Source organism: Dermacentor andersoni, chromosome 1 (assembly GCF_023375885.2).
Source record: "Dermacentor andersoni chromosome 1, qqDerAnde1_hic_scaffold, whole genome shotgun sequence".
Classification (NCBI taxonomy): Eukaryota; Metazoa; Arthropoda; class Arachnida; order Ixodida; family Ixodidae; genus Dermacentor; species Dermacentor andersoni.
In genome coordinates, this window is record NC_092814.1 from 102,435,400 (window position 1) to 102,457,430 (window position 22,031).

General features: G+C 46.3%; 1 protein-coding gene across 2 annotated transcripts in view; it reads left to right on the plus strand.

Moving 5' to 3' along the window:
* Positions 1-22,031, plus strand: part of LOC126545491 (neural cell adhesion molecule 2-like) — a 613,769-nt gene that overhangs the window by 127,981 nt on the left and 463,757 nt on the right. For both annotated transcript variants that reach the window (XM_050193381.2, XM_055061846.2), the window contains exons 3-5: positions 3,649-3,759; positions 14,827-15,084; positions 19,182-19,487. In XM_050193381.2, the coding sequence (XP_050049338.1) occupies positions 3,649-3,759; positions 14,827-15,084; positions 19,182-19,487 (675 nt within the window). The remainder of the gene's footprint in view (positions 1-3,648; positions 3,760-14,826; positions 15,085-19,181; positions 19,488-22,031) is intronic.

The following is a 22,031-nucleotide window of genomic DNA, read 5'->3' on the forward strand; positions in this document are numbered from 1 at the left end:
TGGGCCAGGAATCCACCAAGCCCATTGACGAGTACGTCCGGTAGTAGGAACGAAAAAAAAAGGGGTTTACTTTACGTTATTACACTGGCTCCAGATACAGAAGCCTACTCTATGTATGAGCACATTGAACGTCGAGTTCACATCAGGACAGGTCAGCACCACCTCGCTGCACCGAAGGCCTCCGCTTTTAATACCGTCGTCTTCCCTAGGAGACTATGCTAGGGATCCTGATGACTGTGACGCGGCCAATCATAATAATCGAATCGGTCGCTGAATCCCGTTCAGCCCAACTCCGCCTCCTGTGATGCACCTTCGCCCCCGCGTATGGCGCAAGCGCGTAGCAGTCTGGGAATCCGAGGTCGAAGCAGTTCCCAAGGTAGCATTCGACGTTGGCCCTTTTCATTCATTAGTTCAGGTAGTCAGGTTCAGGTAGAGGGTTTTTTGTTGGCCCGTCAACAGTCAGCGTCAACGCTGCGTCGACTTCTGGATAGGCACTGATGAATGGGATGGTTGCCTCATGGTAAACGTCTAAGGAATACTCATCACCATATTGAGACGTCACAAAATAATTAGGTAAAGCGAAATGAAAGTGGACCAAAAGATAACATGCCGCAGGTAGGAGGCGAACCCACATCGGCGGTAATCCTCCTGCCCACTTCTTTGATATATGTATAGGGAGGAAATAAGATAAGAAGAAGGCAGGGAGGTTAACCAGAATCATGTCCGGTTGGCTACCCTACACCGGGGGAAAGGCAAAGGGGGAAAACAAAGATAACAGGGAGAGAGAGGAGGGAAGGAAAGAAGGAAATTGCAGTGAGTTCGCTGACGTGTGTGGCCTTACAGAAATTGCATTAATAGTCACAGTTGGTCGCACAAGCCCGTCGTCCTTAAGAAGCACAAAAGTGCCTTCACCGCTTTATGGGCCGACGGGCGATGGGGGCGGTGTTCCAGCAGCACCTGCACAGAAAGCGGCCGATTGTCCAGTTTATGAAAAGCTTTGGCAAGTTCTTGTCTCTCAGGGGTGTATCGTGGACAGTGGCACAGCAGGTGGTCGATGTTTTCTTCCGTGCCACAGACCTCGCATGCTCCACTGTCAGTCCGTCCAATTAATGTAGAGTATGCCTTTGTGAAGGCAACTCCTAACCAAAGGCGACAGAGAAGCGTAGCTTCACGTCGAGGAAGTCCGAGTGGAGGCCGGAGTTGCAGGGAGGGGTTTAGTCGATGCAGTCGTGTGAGTCGTAAGTTTGGTGAGTTCCACTCGGTCAGTGTGAGACTGCGTGCCAGGTATCGAAGCTGCCTAGCGGCGTCTGTCCTCGAAAGCGGAATTGGAACGCTCTGCTCTTCCTGATGTGCTGTGCGAGCAGCGTTATCGGCGGAATCATTGCCACTCATATTTGTATACGTGCACAACATTAGCCATGGGAATGTTAGCCAGCGCGGCTTACGGCTAAGCCAGTGGACGCGGAACGTCCTTTCTTAATCGCAGGCTTCACGTAGTGCGTGAGCTTAGCAGCAGGTAACTGTCCAGTAGGCCCTCGTGTGTTTTCACTCATGGCATGAAAACTGCCAAATTCTATGCCTTCACTAAGCAATGAGACAGAAGAGGAAGGGGATTCGAGTGGTTCACTTTCAATTGCGATAGCAATTATATGGACACTCCAGGTACATTTGCACCGTTGTCGTTGTTATCGTCGTGATGTTCCGTATAAAGTCCAAGTGCGCAAACATTGTGGCCGTGCACTGGGTGCGAGTGGGTGCGAGAGGTAACTCGCTGAGCGTGCTAGTGAAAGCGTGCGAGCGTGTACCGAGCGTGGTGGCTCGATGTCGCGCGTGCAAGGGAGGAAGGCGGCGAGCAACTGCACCATCTGCTACTGCGGGCAAGGCACGGGAGGTGGGGGAGGGGGGGGGGGGCTATACTCCGGCGGCGGCTGCGTATGGCGCGGCAGAGATAGGGCCGCGCGGCCCTATCTTGAAAGCGACCTGCGATGGGCGCAAAGTCTAGGTGCACCGAGGGCTGATAGCTTCATGTGCGCTATGTTCTCGCTGCTTAGCTGACGTTGAAGTGAGAGGCAGCACGAAGGTCATTTTGCTCGATGCTGCTGTCGCTCCTCCTTACACCAGCGTTTTGGCATCGAGCGTCCGTGGTCATCCAGTGAGATATGTTTATGTTTGCCTCTACGTGCTTGTCACCGTGCTTGTTAACTTAGTTCCTAAGCGAATGTTTACATGTACGCGGGCCTTTATGCATTTTCAAATGGTGTTATTGCCGCTTTTCGCCTAAGGGACCCCCACCTTTCGTTGGAAATAAAGATTTCATTGATTGATTGATTGATTGATTGATTGATTGATTTTAATAAAGTCAATAAAACTACTCTCTTTAGATCACATAGCTAACCAATAGTTTGCAAGTGCAATGGTTGCGTTGCCTTTCGGTCAAAACTGCGACGTTTTTGTTAGCCACAACTATACGAAGTAGCAGGCAATCATGCCAGATGAAACATAGGTTTCATTGTTAATTACTTCGAATAGTTGTGATTGAACTCAGCACCAGAACATGGCGCAGCCAGCACTGCTACTAAAGTTTATGTCAACCTATTGCGTAAATGATAATTGTTCTTAAATCCGAAACAGATATGGACGGCACATGGGTAATGGTTTTTCTTAATATGAAATGGTTCCGCACTTTCACGTCGTTTCCTATTCCTCTGCCTCGCTATCATACTTGTGCGCTCAAAAAAATGCTGACAGCCGCATGACGTGCAAGGGGAGATAGATGCCGCTTAGGAGAAACTCCCTGGCCCCGAGAAGTAAGGTGATATCTAATGCTTTGTTACTGTGCCCTTCTGTGTTCGCAGCGCCGCGTCCAGGAGCTCTGTCCAAAACATTACTTCAAACCATAGCTCTCCACACCCTGTCACACTTTTCATTTGCTTTATCACGCATATTCATGTACATGCACAATCAAAGTACGCAAGAAAACCAAACGCGCGTACGAATTATTGACTGTATCGTCAAATTTCTTTTCCGCGAACTTTAGAGCATACAACGCAGCAACACTGCTCATCCCTTGATTACGATAGCGAAATTCCGTACCATTAATAAACCAAATTAAAATTAGCCATTCCTCAAATAAATGATCTAAGCCACATCAGAAAAAAAGACGAGATTTGCTATTTACAATAAGCGTGAATGTCCAGTGTTTCAACGAAAGTAACCTCCACGCTACAGGACAAAAGTAAAAGAAATAAATTTTTCGTGTCTTCATTTCAAAAGATACACATAGGACGACGGTAGCACCATAAAGGCTACGAAACGTGGCAGCTGATGCACCAGCATAACATCATTCACATCTTTTTGAAAATGCAATGGTCTCGAATACAAGATCTTTGAAGACCAACATAACAGATGTCAGCAATGATCAGCTTCATGAAGTCCATTCAGATGCGTTTAGTGTTACTTTTCCTAGAATGAATGAAAATAATGCAAGAAGACTTAAGGTGATATTGATTTAAAAATGGCGTAATATTTGGCGCCGAGTGTTTGGAACCTTTTATAGACACGCCTCTATAGCCAACTTCAGGGTTTCAAGCCGTGTTTTTGAATTTTAGGGCGAGATCTCTAATGAACTCAATTTTATTCAATTTGCAGGGCCACTGGAACCTCCGGTAATCAGGGATGAAAGTGGTAACATCGTCAACGAGACGGCTGGTCCGTATATGGAAGGTGACGTGGCTACACTTGCGTGCCAAGTCAAAGCAGGTGAGCGCACTGAATGTTCGTAAATACTTCCCGCCGTGGTTGCGCAGTGACTACGGTGTTGGGCTGCTTAGCACGAGGTCGCGGGATCGAATCCCGGCCACGGCGGCCGCATTTCAATGGGGGCGAAATGCGAAAACACCCCTGTACTTAGATTTAGGTGCACGTTAATGAACCGCAGGTGGTCGAAATTTCCGGAGTCCTCCACTACGGCGTGCCTCATGAACAGAAGGTAGTTTTGGCACGTGAAACCCCATAATTTTTTTTTATATTTCACGCAGGTGCTCACCTGGGATTCTTAGCTGCAATGAATTTACACCTTTGTATGTTGTAGAACAAGCGCCGTTAATACTGCATCACTATAGATGGTTTAAGACCATGTCTAAGTAGAGGTCACGTTACCCCATACAGCCGTGAAAACTTCCTAATTAGTACAGCAAGAGACTCGACAAATGAAACAGGATGACTGGTTTGCAAGGATGACGTGGCACCCAATCACGGATGCAATCAAGACGTGCACGCCAACCCACGCCATGAAGAGAAAGCCTCTAGTAGCGAAAGCCGTGCATGCTTGAAGAGCATCGGCATGGCCATGTTACGTCTTGTCAGTTGCTCGAGCTAGCTTGAAAGTGACTCACGCGTGGCCGGTAACCCTTGATGGTTGTAGAGTGCTCGCAAAAGAAACGCTCAGGTTGCAACGATACTTCTGCTTCGAATAAAAAAAAAAAACGTGTTTCAACGACACGTTTTATAGCTCGCCAAGATTACAGAGTCCCGCTTGTAGAATCCCTAGACCACGTCTGATGGGGTGACGTACCTAGCTTGGCACTGAACGACGCGCCTGGCGCCCCCAATATGTGCATAAGGACGACCCACTGCGATACTTGGTGACGCTTTTCCAGGAATTTACGCGGCGTGGATTTCTCTCGGGGTAAACGAGTGCGCGCTAACGGACCCTCAGGCAGAACGTGTTGTTTTACTGTGCAGAAACACGAGGAGTATGAAAAAGGTTGTGGTCTTGAGTCTTCAATTTTCTGCTTAATGTCAGAAATGTGTGATATATCTCACTGGCACGAAACATGCATTGTGAAAAAAAATAAGGAAAGTACATACGGTAAAAGATTGACAAAGACACTGACTCTACATATTCTTAACACTGTAGCGAGTTCTTCGTCGCAGAGAGGCGTTATACTACATAAACAACTGAGCTTATGCACCAAAAGTATGTGATCCCCAAAGTGAGGTGTTCGCTGCAGTTTCTTTTACTGCTACAGGAGTTAAGTGCTGGAAATAGGGTTTCTTGAGTCCGTTCGTCCGCCCCGTTACGCCTTCATCGTCGTCGTGGCGTGTCATCCACGAGGCATTTCCTCATCCTCAGATTCACCCTCACCACAAGGCGGTATCACTGGGCATGAAACTCTTGCGGAACTGGACGCTCTAAGCACTGGGCTAGACTGCGATATTCGGGGGTTCTGTGCGTGGTTCTGAATCGGAGAGTGGTGGCGCCTGTGCATATGTTTCGGAGCATACAACAGGCAATACTGTATCGGATGAAGACGACGTTAAACGCATCACAAAGTTGTTCTTGCAAAGGTGGTGTTGCTCGCATTACAGTAAATGAGATCTGAGGAAGAGAAGTGGATATATATATATATATATATATATATATATATATATATATATATATATATATATATATATATTTTTTTTTTTTTTTTTTCGATCATGTGCTCCGAATTTGTGGGTAAGCAGCTGTGGCATTGTGAATTGTTATATATTGTATGTATCGTATAACATTTAAAACTGCCCCAGTTCAGAAGCACGACAGCCAAGCGCCAGCAAAGATGTTACAGAGAATGCGTAGACAGGCAAACTGCGGTGGCTTTGTTCTTAACACGCCGGTTGCTTATCCGTTCAAGAAATTACCTGCCACACTAAGACGTAAGATACGGCTTTCGGCTTTTAATCACTATAGTCCGGTCAATGCCATTTATTCGTAACCTTCTCATTCCTGCTAATACTAATTTCAATTGTCCGCTTAGAGCTGTGTAGCAGTTATAAGGCAACTATAGTTGCAGCATATTAGACCATTTAACAACTCTTAGCATTGTGTGATGTGGAGGGCGCAATTCGCTTGTGCCACCCTTATCACCGAAATACGTGTAGCTCAAAGTACGTTCATTGCGACGCTCAGCCGAGCAAATGCCGGTAACTCTTTAAAGGAGGTGAAGTTCTAGCTAAGAGCCTCTGCCCTATCCTCTTGTAAGAACAAACATGTCAAGGTCTTCGCCAATTAACCTCTTAGCTATCATTATTCTTCTGATTAATTTTGATCATCTGGGGTTCTGTAATGCGCAGCTAAATCTACGTGCACAAGCGTTTTTGTGTTTTCGACCCCATCTAAATGCTGTCGCCACGGCCGGGACCGAACACATGACCTCGAGCTCGGCAGCGCAACGCCGTAGTCAGTAAGATACCGCGGCGCTTGCGCCCAACGCTATGTAGGCAATTATTTACGAAAAAATTAACTCTTCGTGTTTGTGCACTGTACAGCTAAAGGTAAATATACACATCTGTCGTCGTGAAAAACTGTTTATAGAAGATTGCTGTAGGGGAATAGTAGTATGTTTATGACGCTGTTAAGCTACACGAGGGAGGCTGTTTCACAAAATTACACGATTCGACAACGAATAGAACGAAAAATACGGACTTGTATATCTTTCGCGAGCTAAAGTCGTTTACTGCGAAAAGCGTTCCATGGCACAAAAATGCCGACGACGGCAAAGCGACGGCGACAAAGAGAGCGGCATGACGATGACTCGTCGTTGAATATGACATCTAAGATAGTGAATCTTTGCGAGAGGGACGCTGACAATGACTGCTGCACTAAAAACCGCGCTGCGACGGATCGCTATCTTGATCAGGTGTATGTCTTCTTTTTACGAAGTAATTATGGTAATAAATAATGATTAATAAATTATAATTACGACGAACATTTAACTGCATTTAAATTTTCCGAATGTCACGTTAGGTCCGTCGTTTATGTCAAATCTCGTCCTCGTGTCTGTTAGCCTGCCCATGAGAACTGATGCAAAGCGTACACTAAACTAGGTGTTATATATATTCATCCCTATTCATCTATTTAACTGCTGCTATTCCCAGCAGAAGAAACAGCTAAACCAAGAGGTACCACTATAGTGCAGCCCTAGATTGCCGGCTACGCTCACGCGTTTCCACCCGCCGTTGTTGCTCAGTGGCTATGGTGTTGGGCTGCTGAGCACGAGGTCGCGGGTTGGAATTCCGGCCATGGCGGCCGCATTTCGATGGAGGCGAAATGCGGAAACGCCCGTGTATTTAGATCTAGGTGCACGTTAAAGAAACCGAGGTGGCCAAATTTCCGGAGTCCTCCACTACGGCGTGCCTCATAATCAGAAAGTGGTTTTGGCGCGTGAAACCCCATAATTTAATTTTTTTTCCCACGCGTTTCTCTCGGCGCAATGGCGCCAGACATTACAACCACTTCAAGGCCGCGGCGCCTGTTTCAAAGCCCGTGGATGACACGTGCCTATATCCGGAGGACAGGCATGATGCTGATGCACATTTGAAGAGCTGGCACGTGAGGCCGCGCTCAGCGGATGCCTGTTCATCATCGTTATTGTCTTCTATCTTGGGCGCGGACGTCCCGCTGCGCAGCCGAGAGTCGAGTCGTTTACGCGCCCGTGGCCTCTCTCCCCTCCAGCTCGACGTCGCTTTCGCACTCCTCGGCGATCTTCCTGGGCGCCTCGCGCATGCCTCGTGGCGCCGGTAATGAGCACTGCGGAAGCGGGCCGGCGCAGCCTCCTGCGGCTACAGCGGGCGTCCTTTTTAACAGATTGGGGAGCATTATCATTTGCGCGCTCGTGCGACGGGACGCATTACCTGTGTGACGAGCGCGCTCTTTTGCGCGCTGGGAGGCACTCGTGCGTTCCCAGCGCTGAATGCCTCGTGGCGCACACCTTGCCGCCGCCGCGGCGTGCGCCACAACCGCCGTTGTCAGCGTGCCCGGCGGTGCGACGTTGACGAGTTACATAATTGCGTGCCGCCTAAAGTTGGCACGCAGGTTGGCGCGAGTGACGCGTCCACGCCGCCTGGCCTGCGGTCGACCTCCTCCCGCTGCGGCGACAAAAATGGAAGAAGCGCGCGGGCGTCCCGCTGAGGTGCCGTTGGCCTGTCTGCCGGAGCACGCTGCCAATACCCGGGCGAAGCCCGGTGTCAGTGGGTGCTCGTGACAACAATGGGCAAAATTATTAAGCGCCGCGGGCCAGCCACTCTCTTGGGCCGACCGAGAAGGGGAAACATAATGAATTCGCAAGGAAGCTGTTGCGATGGTGAATATCTTGGATAATTTTTCGTTTGCTTTCTCCCGCTTGATGAGTTTGCCACTTCCGTTCAAGATTGTGAAACACCTTGTTATGCTGAGGAAATATGCAGCCTTAATTTCTCTGTAATATTTAATTTCTGATCCCTCGTTTATGAGCTGTGTAACAGAAGCCGGGTTTCTGTTACCCTCGTACATTGCAAAACCACAAGTGAGGACTGCTGTAATCACGTAAAATTAATGCATCATTAAAGTAAACTTTGTTCGGGGGTAACTTCAGAAAATTACCTGCGAAATAGAAGAGGCATATTTATTTATTTATTTATTTATTTATTTATTTATATACTTATCCATTTATTTATTGCCGTTTGGTGTGTTCTGCAGATTGCATTAGCTACTTTGTGCTTATCAAAAGTGCATCATTATAAAAGTGGCCTTGATGTCCCTGCTATCGTACCACGGTTACATGATAGCGCAAGATGATATGTGACTAGACAGCCTTAGTTTAGCGTTTGCAACCGAACGTAAAAGCATTACGTACGTCAAGAAATAGCATCGCCCTCACTGCGCGTGCTCGGAACGTTATTGGGTTTCTGCGGTTTATGTGCACTAGACAGTTTTAGAATAGCGTTTGTCGCCTTACATAAGTTAAACGTAAGCACCTTTGCGGGACGTTACGGTGCGTGTCCTTTCAAGTCTTTTAGTTTACCTTACGGAAGCATAAACGTAAAGAAAGCGTTATAAAACAGGGCGTCGTCTGGTGCCTCGTGCCAAACGCATCCAAGCCAAGACGATCCATTAGCGACCATCCTGCTGTTGCTATGTTGGCGCGCCTCGTTAGGCGTACGGGCGCCAGAATCGCCGAACGATCTCAGAAAATGGACGCGCTATGCGCTGATAACTAACCTTTCAGGTGAGTTTACAGAAATAGAAAGCTCATTACAATAGCTACTGGCGATCAACGCGAGTGAGAGCGTAGCCATGACGAGAATTCACGCTGAAGCGGGAGCCATGGGTGCCGCCATGTTCGACAACGCTATTTCTTAGCGTCCGTAAACATTACGGACGTTAAACTCGCCGAATAACGTACGTTATCATAGCGCGCGTAAGCCGCAGAAACCCAATAACGTTCCGAGCATGCACAGTGAGGACGACGCTAAATCTTTACGTACGTAATGCTTTTACGTTCGGTAGCGAACGCTAAACTAAAGCTCTCTACTATGATAACGTACGTTAGTCCTCTCAACTGAAGGATTTATAAGGCCAAACTACACGTACGCTTGCAGGCGTGCGAATGCTCGCGCCCACACGCCTGCGCAGGCGCAGGTGGTGCGGGACAGATCGTGTGTGTGCGCCGAAGCGCGGTGGAGCACAGATGTCTTCTCCAGACAAATATCGGTGCGCTATGTCGACCTCACAAAAATACGAAACGATGCCTACCAAGGCAAAAATAGTGAGCCAAGCCGGCGCGCGTCTTGTAGGTTCAAATCACCATTCCTCTCGAGTCGCGGCAAACGCAAGGCGCACTGGCGCGAGCTTTCGCGCCGCGGCAAGCGTGCGTGTAGTTTGGCCTATATACTAGTCTTGTCGAACACAAGCACGGCTGTACAGTAAGTTGTAACTAAGGATTGAAAAAGCACGCGATAAGAAAAAAAAAATTCGTGACGCACAGTGCATGGGTGCCGTAGAGCACCTTAAAATCTAAGACGTACAGGTAGCCTCAGGGCCCGTATTCGAGGCAATATGCTGTAAGATTTTTTCAAAAAAAAATTTATTCGTACTCTGGCTGATTTAGTAAGAAACAATAAGCTATAGGTTGTGTTCTTGAGGATAGTAATGCATGCGAAAAGTGAAAAAAATTTGCAGTGAATTAATTACGAATTAAACGTCGATGGTAAGAAATTCTAAATACGAAAGGAAAAATTTGTACAGACACCTTAATAAATTTTAGCGTCGACTGGACTATGCCGAAACGCTATGCCGACAAGCATGCATAGCGCTTATGGATTTTGGCATGTGGCAAAAGTGGCCGCGATTTTTACGCAGTGACTCTCTTACTCTAATCGTAGTCAATGCTTCAGGAAGTGCCCCCGCCCCCTTTCCCAGTAAACACACGCACGCACTTCCACTTCTAAGCAAAAAAAAAAGATATAATTTTTGCGAAGCCACTCGATCGCCTCCTGGTGGCCAAAACCTCTAAGCCCTCCTGCAAATGCGTTGTGTTTTCGCGACCCTTACGACGCACTGGCAGACATCTCATTGCAGCTGCGCGCGAAACTACGCATTACGTACCACATTTCTGACTTCTTACCAGAAAAGTGAAACAATGTTCCAGCATGCCAGCCTGCCAAGTGGGGTTTTATGGTTGTCGCACTAGTTGTCCGGGTAAGCCCTAATGCAAGAAGCAGGCGGCGCCGATGTGGTTCCCGAATATCTGTTTTATCATTATTATTATTATCATTATTATTATTATTATTATTATTATTATTATTATTATTATTATTATTCCTTCTTCTTTGTCACTACTATTAATGGGCGTAAAATATAGAAAAAGGGAAAGTAACTCATTTCATGTGTTTACGTCTCATAAAACAGTGCAAAGAAGAATTAACAAGGAACAAAGAGGATGACTTGGAACACAGGCGTTTGCGCTGGGTAATGGCAATAATGGCAATAGTTTCAACATGGAGCACTACCGATGATATCAGTAACTTCGTGCTCCATAATGGAAACAACAGAGCCCGTGTCCCGATTGATCTCATTGACCAGCGCTGCCGCAGGACAGCTTCTCTTGGCAAAATTACTTGCGTATCGCGACGGTCGACCATATAATTTACGACAGTTAGCTCTTGTAGAGATACCATGCATGTCGTTGCCACATTGTACGCGTGAACGTAGCGTACCTGCCCAGCTTCGAATATTGGTAGGAATCTTAATATCGGTCAAACTCTCTCCGAAGCAGGAGGCTCCAGTATTGCAGCTTAGACTTTAATAAGTGACCTGCGGTATATTTCTTCTGCTGATCGTATTACTGCGAAAGCAGCTGTCGCTTATAATTCACCGTAGGGCAGGCTTTTGCGTGGTTCTGTGAAACTTGGCAAGCTTTCCTGTTAATTCTATAGAGCATGAACGAATGAAGCGGCTGCGAAAACAATAATTCGGGTGAAACGACTCGGTGTCAAGACGTGAGAAACGGAGGTAGCGTGCATTAGTTAACCCTCTAGCCTGAACACTGTAGCCGTTGCCATGTTTCTGAACAGCCACCAGCTCACAAAAGGAACACATAAAGCGTCACTTACCCGTCTCATTGCACATTATTATTGTATAATGGCGTTGTCCCATACAGCTCCTTCAACGTGGGGAAATATATGCTCCAACTATCATTCACCAAGGTTTAAAAATATGCAAATGCGACGCAGCTGGACAGAACCAAGGTAATGTTGTTTGCCGTCGCTTGCAGATACTCAGATTATATATTGTATTCCTCATATTACTTTATTAGCCTTAATTAATTATACACCTTCTCAAATATTAAAATTACATGAAAAGTGTCAATTGTAGAGCAACGTGAAAAACGCCCGATACAGCTTTCTGTTGCTCTACAATTTTCTCATTGACACTCGGAAGCGGAAGCATGAGGAAGAAAGCGGAGGAAGCCCCCTTGAAGCACCGTCAGATGGCCCTCACGTCCGCACATCCGCACACAGTGGAGGAAAAGAACTAGGAAGCTTACCAGCAAGTATGCGGCCTGTAGGGTGAGCAACACAGCAACAAAGAACGTCAAGCGGAAAGTCAGAGAGGCTGAAATAATCTCATAGGTGGCAGCAATGGAAAAGAAACCTGCCATGAGTAACTACTTAAGAGGAAAAAACGAAATCAGGAAAGAAACAATTTATGATAACTCAAAGGGAAGCTCATTACTTTTCGAAGCGAGATCTGGATGCCTTAGAACACGCCCCAATAAAGCGAGATATAAGAAGGAAGAAGAAGCATGTGCTTGCTGCGGTAAAGCTAGGGAAACGAGCATGTCTTATTAGAATGTGAAGACATCTGCGCAGCGGTTGATTTAGGCACCACTGGACTCCTTGAAGCCCTTGGGTTCAGCGAGAGCAGGGGAAAAGTAAATATGCCCGCAGTAGAGATTAGCAAGAGGCGATCGCAAGATTGGTGGAGGACAAGTAGGGAAACGACAAAAGACGGGGACGTACAGAAGCAAAGTTCGCAATAGGGGATCAGAAAATTTGGTTAGGCATCGTGTTTTGTTTTTCTTCTTCTTTAACTTGGGTAGGACATTAGGCAGTATAGTAGCAAGAGCTTGGTGGCGCAACGCACCGCCCCGTTCCAAAGGGGACGCTCATAACATCCATCCATCCGCGACAAGGGTGGCACCAGACGTGCGACGGAAAAGAAAAAAGAACCAGAAAGCTCGCCTTCGCGCATAGCGTTCGCCTCAAGCGTTTCTCAGCAAATAATACAGCTGCAAAAGCTGCAGTTGCCGGTAGGCGGCAACTGTGTGGCCGGTCTATACAGGGTCTGCTTTTTTTTTTTTTGATTGAAGCAAATTTGTTAGATTGCGTATGGCACATAGCACAATTACAACCCTTGATCTAAATTACTCAATGAGGCGGTCATTACTTCTACAAGAAATCAAAATGTTCACTTGAATAATTAGTTTAATTACGCTAATTAACTTTTTCATTAATTTGTTAAGCCGCATATTTGAACTTACGAATTAGAGCCGCGGAGTTCGCACGGCGTATCCACTTGGAACGAATTCTCTGGACAGCACCAGCTCCGAGATACTAATTTTCAAAGTGTTCGATGTAACGCATTGGCGTCCTAGTTACTTTATTAAGAAACCACTGTTCTATGCATTGAAGCACAAAAGTAACTGGAACACCGATGAATTTCGACGGACACTGAAAATTAATGTCTATAGGAATTCGTTCCAATGGATACACCGCGCGAACTCAGCGGCTATAATTCGTAGGTTGAAATATGTGGCGTAAAGTAAATAATTAAAATGTTAATTAGCGTAATTATGTTAATTATTCAATGGAACATTTTGATTTTTCGTAGAAGTAACGACCGCCTCATTGACTAATTTAGATCGAGGGTTAGAGAGAGAGAGAAGGATGCATAGAAAGGCAGGGAGGTTAACCAGAGGTAGTTCCGGTTGGCTACCCTGCACGGGGGGAAAGGTTAAGGGGGATAAAAAGAGAAAGAGAGTGGAAGGGGGAGATAGAGAGACGAGCACGATCAAACCGCATACACAACAGAGCTTTAGGGAGCGGCGTTCTTAAAGTTTATCGTTAAGCCCCGTAGACCGCAGGAACCTTAATAACGCCAGTAAGGCCTTCAGCGTGGATGTTCTTTGGAAGTGCCGATCTAAAACTTTGAGTTCTGATAGTGGATGATTGTCCAACTTTAGAATTGTGCTTTAGCCAATCTTTAAAATGCAATCGATAGGCAATCTGTAAAAATTTTGGTGCAGCCGAAGGAGAGCACCCTGTATATAGCGCCACGCGTCGTGGCTCTGCCAGTCGGTGCGCTGAATACACGCAATATTGCCGCGCGACTGGCTACTCGAGGAACTTTGTGCGTATCTTTTTTCTTTTTTTATGGGGTTTTACGTGCCAAAACCACTTTCTGATTATGAGGCACGCCGTAGTGGAGGACTCCGGAAATTTCGACCACCTGGCGTTCTTTAACGTGCACCTAAATCTAAGTACACGGGTGTTTTCGCATTTCGCCCCCATCGAAACGCGGCCGCCGTGGCCGGGATTCGATCCCGCGACCTCGTGCTCAGCAGCCCAACACCATAGCCACTGAGCAACCACGGCGGGTACTTTGTGCGTATTTGCAGGCTTCTTTCACGCTTGGTTCACGCTCGAAAAAACACTTTTATAAAGCACGTATTGAGCAACAGAAAGCTGTATAGGAGCTTTTCATGTTGCGCTACAATTTTCTCATTGACATTTTCCCTTTTAATTATAATATATGATAAGTTTATTGCTTAATTAAGTCTCGTTATGTAATTATGCGAAATGCACAATATATTCTGAGTACCTCTAAGTGACAGCAAACAACGTTACCTTGGCTCTATCCAGCTACGTGGCATCTGTATATTTTTAAATCCTGTGTACTTAACCAGGTGCCGCTGCCATGCGTGAGAGGGACGCAAGCAAGTCTTCGATACATTTGTCTTGTCTATAACCTCTAGACGGAGAATTGGAAAATTAGAGGGGGAAAAGAGGGGGGGGGGAGAAGGCGTAGGTGTAGCCAGGCACATGCGCGATTAGCAGTGTGATGCATGTTTTCTTGGTCCTCAAAATTTGTTTACACTGCAGCTTGAAAATTACGAGGTTATGTACTATCATCACAAAATGAAACTAGAAAATCAAAGTAAACTAAAGCGGGTTACTATACTTCCTCGTGTTCACCATCGATGAACTCAATAATGAAGAGTTTTTGGTCTCTGTCATGTATAGCGACTTTCTACGCGGTGATGCCGTATCACTATAAAGTAGCCACGCGTGATACGCAGCTGTTCTTGTATTACGTTTGCCCCTTCCCCTATCAGTTAATGCTGATAATAGGAACAAATTCATTATTGACCCGCACGAAATTCAGAACAGTGCGTAGCGCCTAGCGATGGGAATTGCGAAGCCGAGATAGGCACTCAAGCTCACTGCGGTTGTGTCTGCTTGCAGCTGGCAGCCCGGCTCCCGAAGTGCGCTGGCTGCGGCGGCCACGGCGGCCCTCGAGTGACGAAGACGAGGAGCCCGTGCCCAGAAGCGCCGTCACCACGGTGTCGTCGGCGCTGGACGACGCACAGGAATCGGTGCTGGTGCTCAGCAAGCTGCGCCAGGGCCCGCTCACGCGCGCCGATCTGCTCATCCAGCTTGTCTGCGAGGTGGACAACGGCCTCGCGGCGCCAGTGCGCACCACGGTGCGCGTCGACATGCTCCGTAAGTGTGCGAACTTTTTTTTTAATCAGTTTTCTTTCTTTTGTCCGCGGTCGTGGTGTTTCGAGATCGGCCATTGCCTGCTGCAGTGTAATTGAATAGGGGAGTCACAGCTAGCAGGCTCCCTTCGAACCGAATATCAGGGCCGTTTCACAGGGCGGATTGGCGGGAAAAAAATGTACGATGGGCGCGGTATGGTTGCCCATTACCTGCCGAGTATTGATGGAGCTACGTCGAGAGATACGGAGATACGAGCTTTAATGATATGCTGGATATGTTAGCCTGGCTGGTCGCCTGGCATGCTGCTCCAGATGCTGGACGATAATTAAGGTATGCACAGTGATGACATAAACACGTAAACTGCACATCCAGACACACACATACACACAAACACACATAGACATACACGTGCAGCATTATACGTAAATAAGCACATATTGACACAAAGTTGTGGGGCTCCCGCACCGCAGAACGGCGCGCGCAAAGGTCGGCGCCATGAAAGACGATGAAGTGCGTAAGCTGCACGCTCTTCTTCTGGCCCGCCATAAAAAAGAAACGTCTCTTTTGTAACACTCTGTCTCCAACCTACGTTATAATATCGTTTGTAAATTAGGGCGAGCGCGTCGTATGTGACGAGCGTGAGCAATCTATCATCATTCTGCAACGGTTGACTTCACACCAAAGCGCATAAGATCACTGACACGAGAAGGCCTTCATGACGTTATACTATCGGAACAAATACATCACACCATTTGTATAAAATCCCAAGATGGCGGCACTCGAACACTTCCGTAATATCGTCTACGTGGAACTCCTCGCGCTTGCACGCACGTTCAAGCCGCAGAAGTTGAACTATTCGACACGGTAGTTTCTTGACAATTAAAGCAATAGGATCTTTTTATTTTTTCGGATTTGCGGACTTGTTGTTTGCGTGAGTTTAGCGAGCCAGCAAAACCAGCGCAGCACGAGAAAACGAAACGTTTTGACCACCCGCGTCGTGGTCAAAGGTAACGTCAATGAGTTCTTTTTCTAAAAACCAAATAGAGAAGTAGCATTTACTTTCATCTTATAATGCTATCAAATGATTTTTTTATATTACCGATGGTTTAGTACAAGTGACAAGATTATAATGAGGAGTGACTTCGTCATCGGGCTAGTATGCTTGAATGTCCCGGGGGAATCTCTAATCGTGTCCCGTATTTACCTTAACTTCTCGATTACTAAAGGTCTGATCGCGATAATATTGTCGCATCAGACGTTCTCGAGCATTAATCTATCACTTATGCTTGACTTAATATTTGTCGTTAGTGTTGCTTTAGCGAGCACTCGAGAAGACGCTTTTATGAAGGTTGGGTGGCGTAGCATTAAAGATACGCTGTATGTTTTTCCATTTGGTGCCTGCCTTAAGAGGAAGGAAGGTCCTCCGTTATACATGTAAAAGGAGAATTCGTTTTTCTCGGCAACCACTACAGCAAATTTGACGACATTTATTGCATTTGAAAGAAAACCTTAACATCTAGTGACTGTTTGTTTTGGATTTTCGATTTAGGTTATCCATTATTTATTAAAAATTGGCAAAGATCGCAAATTTTCAGAAAGCGAAACTATCAAGTTTACATTAACTCTGTAACTCAGCAATGAATGACATCACAATTACGTGAAATACATCTAATAGTACATCTAAAGCGGACAAAATTGTTACGTTACACATGAATAAAAAAAAATGTAATATGGAAATACAGCCTTTGCCGAACCCTTGTACACAACGTAACGAATTCACGTAAGCTATAAATTTACATATTCAATTTGACCGCTTTGAATGATCTAATAGATGCCGTTTATAGAACCTCAATATTTGTTTTTGATGCAGAGCTGTTAATTTGTAAACTTCGTGCTTCAATTTTTTTTCCGAAGTTTCGAACTTTTGAAAATTCGCTTAACAAAATTCAGGCGCTAAATCGAAATTTCGCTGCCAACAGTCACTAGAATTGAACCTTTCTCTCTCAAAGGCCACAAATTTCATTGAAATCGGTGCAGGGATTATGTCAGAAAAGCATTTCTGCGTTTTACATGTATTTGAATAGGCCGCGTTGGAGCTGGGCCCGAGCTAAAGCTTCCTCTTAATGTCATAGGTTCATTGCCCGCTAATCAGAGAAGTGTGCCGAGTCATAATAAGTACAGCACAACCTCTGCACATAGATCTAAGAGTAGATTAAACGTCGCCCGGCATTCATTAAAACAGGAACGCATTACTGCCGGCTCCTTTATGATTCCAATAAATTTAGGAAGCAGATTCTGGCTCATCATTATGCAATAAAGTAATTGCACTCGTCGAATAAGAGCAGCACTTTCGTGTATTGCGTCAACAAGCACAATTAACAATGGCATGTTTTTTAATGCACGTAAAATTCGTTGTTTTCAGTTGAAGCTAATGGCGGAAAAAGTGCCCCAAATTTTTTTTGCCAGTTCGATTTAGAATTTTGATATTTTTTTTTTTGGCAAGCTAGCGCACGAAATAAAAGAAATACCCATGTAGAAAATAATATTCGACAATTTTGTAATCTTGAGGGCATATTAGGAGCGCAGATTCGGCACAGAAGGGATACTCATCTATATCTGTGAATTGCTTAAACTCACTAAACTCACTCACTGGTCGAGCTCACTAAAATTACAGATGATCAAGGTAAAAATCTAGCAAATGGGTGTCTTCTCGACAAAAGCATGTGGGACCATGTGAATATCCATTCTCACCTTTTACGCCGTTTAGCGAACATCTAATGTAACTCTTAATCATACCCCTTATTGCAGTCATCCTGTGGCCATTTCGCAACGCCTCCATTCCGTTTTGAGAACAATCACACAACTGTATAGCTGGTCCTTAGCGGTCGCATGTGCCTCAAAATAGCGCCACCGCGGCGTCATAATCTTTGCTTCGTTTACCACGACACTCTTGCTTCGGTACAAATATACAAGTGCTATGACTCATAGCCTGTCGTCGCTACTGGAACTTCTGAAAGAAAAGAATCCTCGATATAAACTATCCCAGCAAGAACAGCACTTCTATGTGTGAAACAAAAATTCTTAGCAAAGCAAAAACAACCGATGAGCCTAAAAGCAAAACTTATGCAATCTCTGACAAAGAAACCAGAAATAAAAAATAGATTTTCTGATAAAGGTAGCAAAATGTACTCTAAATTTTGTAAAAAAATACCAACAACGACTGGACCCTATCTATATACGTCCCTAATGCAATATGTGCAGCTGTACATCTTTATACACTATTGAGAGAGAGAGAAAATAAAAGATGAGAGGCAGAGAGGTTAACTGTGCGTTTGGCTACATTACATTGCCAGGGGAGTGGGGGAGAAGGAGGAGAAAGGGTAGCGAAGATCAGGAGAAAAGAGAACTTATGAAAGGAGTCTGTCAGTACAAAGACGGTGAAGGTGTTTCGCAACGAATACAGTCTTTCACACAGTACCGGTGCCGTAACTGACTAGAGAGGTTCGTAGGAACAGACGGCTGGTTAGTCAGCTAACCGTTTGCCTTCGAATGCGGCTGGACAATAGGAAATATAAGGAACATTAGGACAATAGGAAACAAGAAAGAATGCATATTCTCCATATTCTCCGAGAGTTCTACCGCTGTGTGCGCATTTAAAAATAATAATGAGTTCTGGTCACGGCCCTAATTCACTTTCAGCGCCACTGCACCGGCGGTTGGACAGAGATAATATTCGAAGTGGTTTTCACAGTTGTTTCAGTAAACATTTACCGAGCATCAGCACATTCCGTTGTCGTCGTCGTGCAGCAAAGTTCGGCTGCCGTCTAGCGTCGGCAAGGCTTTAGCGCCTTTCGCCTCTTTCACTAGCACTGCAAGCGTAAGTTGGAATGTCGGTAGTAAGATATATTAATCGCTTTTTTTTTTGTCCGTGATAATGTTGAGCGTGCAATTTCGCCTCTCAAATTCCGCCACCACTCTATCTTTATATTTCTTTTTGGCACGCATTGAAATTCATGCCCATCGTTACTGCTTCACGCTGCGTACAAATCGGCTAGGATAAGCATGGCGACGCAGCACTGACCCTCCCACCTTTCGTGCAGTGGCCCCCCTGACGGTCCGAATCTTGCGTGCGTCGGGCGGCGCGCTCACTGCCGGCCTGCCCGTCGAACTGGTCTGCGAGGCTCGCGGGTCACGGCCCCCGGCGCAGCTTACCTGGTGGAAACGTGGCGTGCAGCTCGCTCAGAGCTTCGGCCATGCGTCGGCTGACGGCAACGTGTCGACTTCTGTGGTGAGCTTCACGCCTTCGGCCCAGGACCACGGCCAGGGACTGCGGTGCGTGGCCCGGAACCCCGCACTTCCCCCGTCGGCACCAGCGCCCCACGATAAATGGGCCATGAACGTCTACTGTGAGTTATCAGCTATTAATTTCCCATTGCCTTTATTTTGTGCTGTATGAATTGTACGCAGCGAGCATTACCTTATAGGCTCATTCGCTATAGAATGACGCCTATTTTATAATAAAATGAGCAAGAAGAATGAGAGGATGTGAAGGGCTCGATTTTAAAGCGAAGCTTTCTTTGTCTCTCCCTTCGACTTTCCTGCTGCTGCTGTGACTGTCTTGCACGCCACGCCTGTAGTGGAAAAAGCGTAGCAGAAAGGAAAGGAGACGCGAGAAACTCGTTTGATCTTTGCACTGCGTCGAATGTGCACCATGCCCTCTGAAACTCCCTGGGCGTCGCCACGCTAGCCTCTTGACAGCTATAATTGTCCGTGACCCCTGCGAAAGCATTGCAGAAATTGCATCGCTTGCCTTTGTACTAACGTGCAAGTCCAGAGGGAAGCTGGATAGAATGGTAGGGAGAAGGGGGAGAGGAGGCAGAGAATGGGTAGAACTGACCAACAGACGGCTGGCTAGTCGCCTGACCGTTTGCCACCGAATGCGGATGACAATAGGAAACATTGGATACATTAGGACAATAGTAAACAAGAAAAAAAAGTTTACATATTCCCCGAGGGTCGTCTTACGCTGAGTATTTTTCTTTATAATAATAAGCTGTGGTCACGGCCCTAATTCACTTTCAGCGCCACAGCACCGGAGGTTGGACAGAAATAAAATTCGAAGTGGTTTACACAATTAAACATTTGCCGAGCATAAATAAAGGCCCATAGAGCGATTTTCCCGCAAAAAAGCGCCAGCCGGCCGCCAAGACGTAGCTGACCGCCGCCGATGGTGTCGCCGGCGGCCAGCCGCCCGCCGGAAGTGGCGAACGCACGCTGGTAGCGAGGACCAATCAGGGCTCGATTGCATCCAACCTGCGGTTGAAATCATGCAGGTGATGGCCTCCAGTTTTTCGTTGTGCAGTTAAAACTCGATCTAACTAAACCCGATTTTACGAAGTTCCGTACCTAACGAAGAAATTTACATTCCCCGGCAGGTAGCCGTGGGGTTCAATGTAATCATCAACCAGATTTAACGAAACAAACTTGGCCGAACTCGATTTGACGAAGTTTTTCGTGAAATAAATGATTATAAAAGCGGTGATTTCTTTCTAATTTTGACACAGACGGCTTTTTTTCTTTAGAGTGCGCTCTAAAGCTATCGCGTTAAAACACCTAGGCGCCATGCCACATCCTTAGCTTTATTTTGACGAGGCTACACGCCGCGCCCATGCACGGAACAGCCGACTCTACACCGCCTCGGTAGGGCGGTGGTGGTTGCTTTCCTTAGTTCATGGTTTATGTGACAGATGGCTAGATTAGCGGCAAATCCCATGCCGCGGTAGCTTTTGCGTGTCGCCACGTTACAGTTTTAGATTTCGGAGGACCGAAATATCTCTTTCTCGATTTTACGAACTTCCCGATTTAACGAAATATTTCGAGCGGGGTCATCACTACGTTTAATTCAATTTCAACTGTATGTGTGTTCAGCACGACGAAAATACGCCGTCGTATCACCACCGAAAGTTCGTCAGAAAAGTTCGCCGCATGTGGGTCGGCCTGAACAACACTGCCACTCTTCGCTCTCAGTTCCTATAGAAGGGGGGCGGGGGGAGGATAGGGGAAAGGTGACGTGAGAAGGCAAGGAAACGCTGCTACTAGACACGACAAGGCTTGCGTGAAAACGGAATAAATTTAAGTTCAAGGTACGGTACGTTTCTGCTATTTCTGAAAAATAAACACCATGCAAATCTGTCAAGCGGACAACTTACGCAGGGCGCACCGTAGAGTCTAGGCGACATAACGGAAGCGTTCACACGTCAAATGAACAGTTAGTTCTGTGCCGGCCGCGGCAGCTTTGCGGCTATGGCATTGCTCGAGGTCATAGGTTTGATCCCGACCGCGGTAGCCGCATTTAGACGCTGGCCAAATAAAAAACGCTCGTGCACTTAGATATAGAGACACGTTAAAGAACACCATGGTGTCAAAATTAATACGGTGTCCGCAACTACGGGGTGCCTCATAATCTGATTGTGCTTTTGGCACGTACAGCCCCAAAGTTTAATTCAAATTTAATACTCCTGCCACGATGCGATGTGCCATGTGAGGCAATGGCATTGCTCAATCCTATCAGAGCTTATGAAATATGGCGCGCAACAATGCCTCAAGCAAACAACTCTCCCTGTTTCTTCTGTGTACCAGCAGACAAACGGCAGTAGTACACGCAAGGTAACATTTAACATCAACTCACCGGTCTCGTGTTGAACTGAACGTTGAAGAAATTAGATTCCCCGTCAGTATCACCGCTAATTATCTTCAGTCAAAGTGAACAGCACCGAAAGCTTCGCTTACATCGATTCCCACAGTGTGAGGGATCTGCATTATTTTTTTTTTGTTAGCTACAACTATATTAATAATGAATAATCAACACCGATACAATGAATTGTCCACTATATCCAGCCAGCAAACGGTGTCCGTGTTATAATCTAAAATATTTTTCTTATACTGCCCTC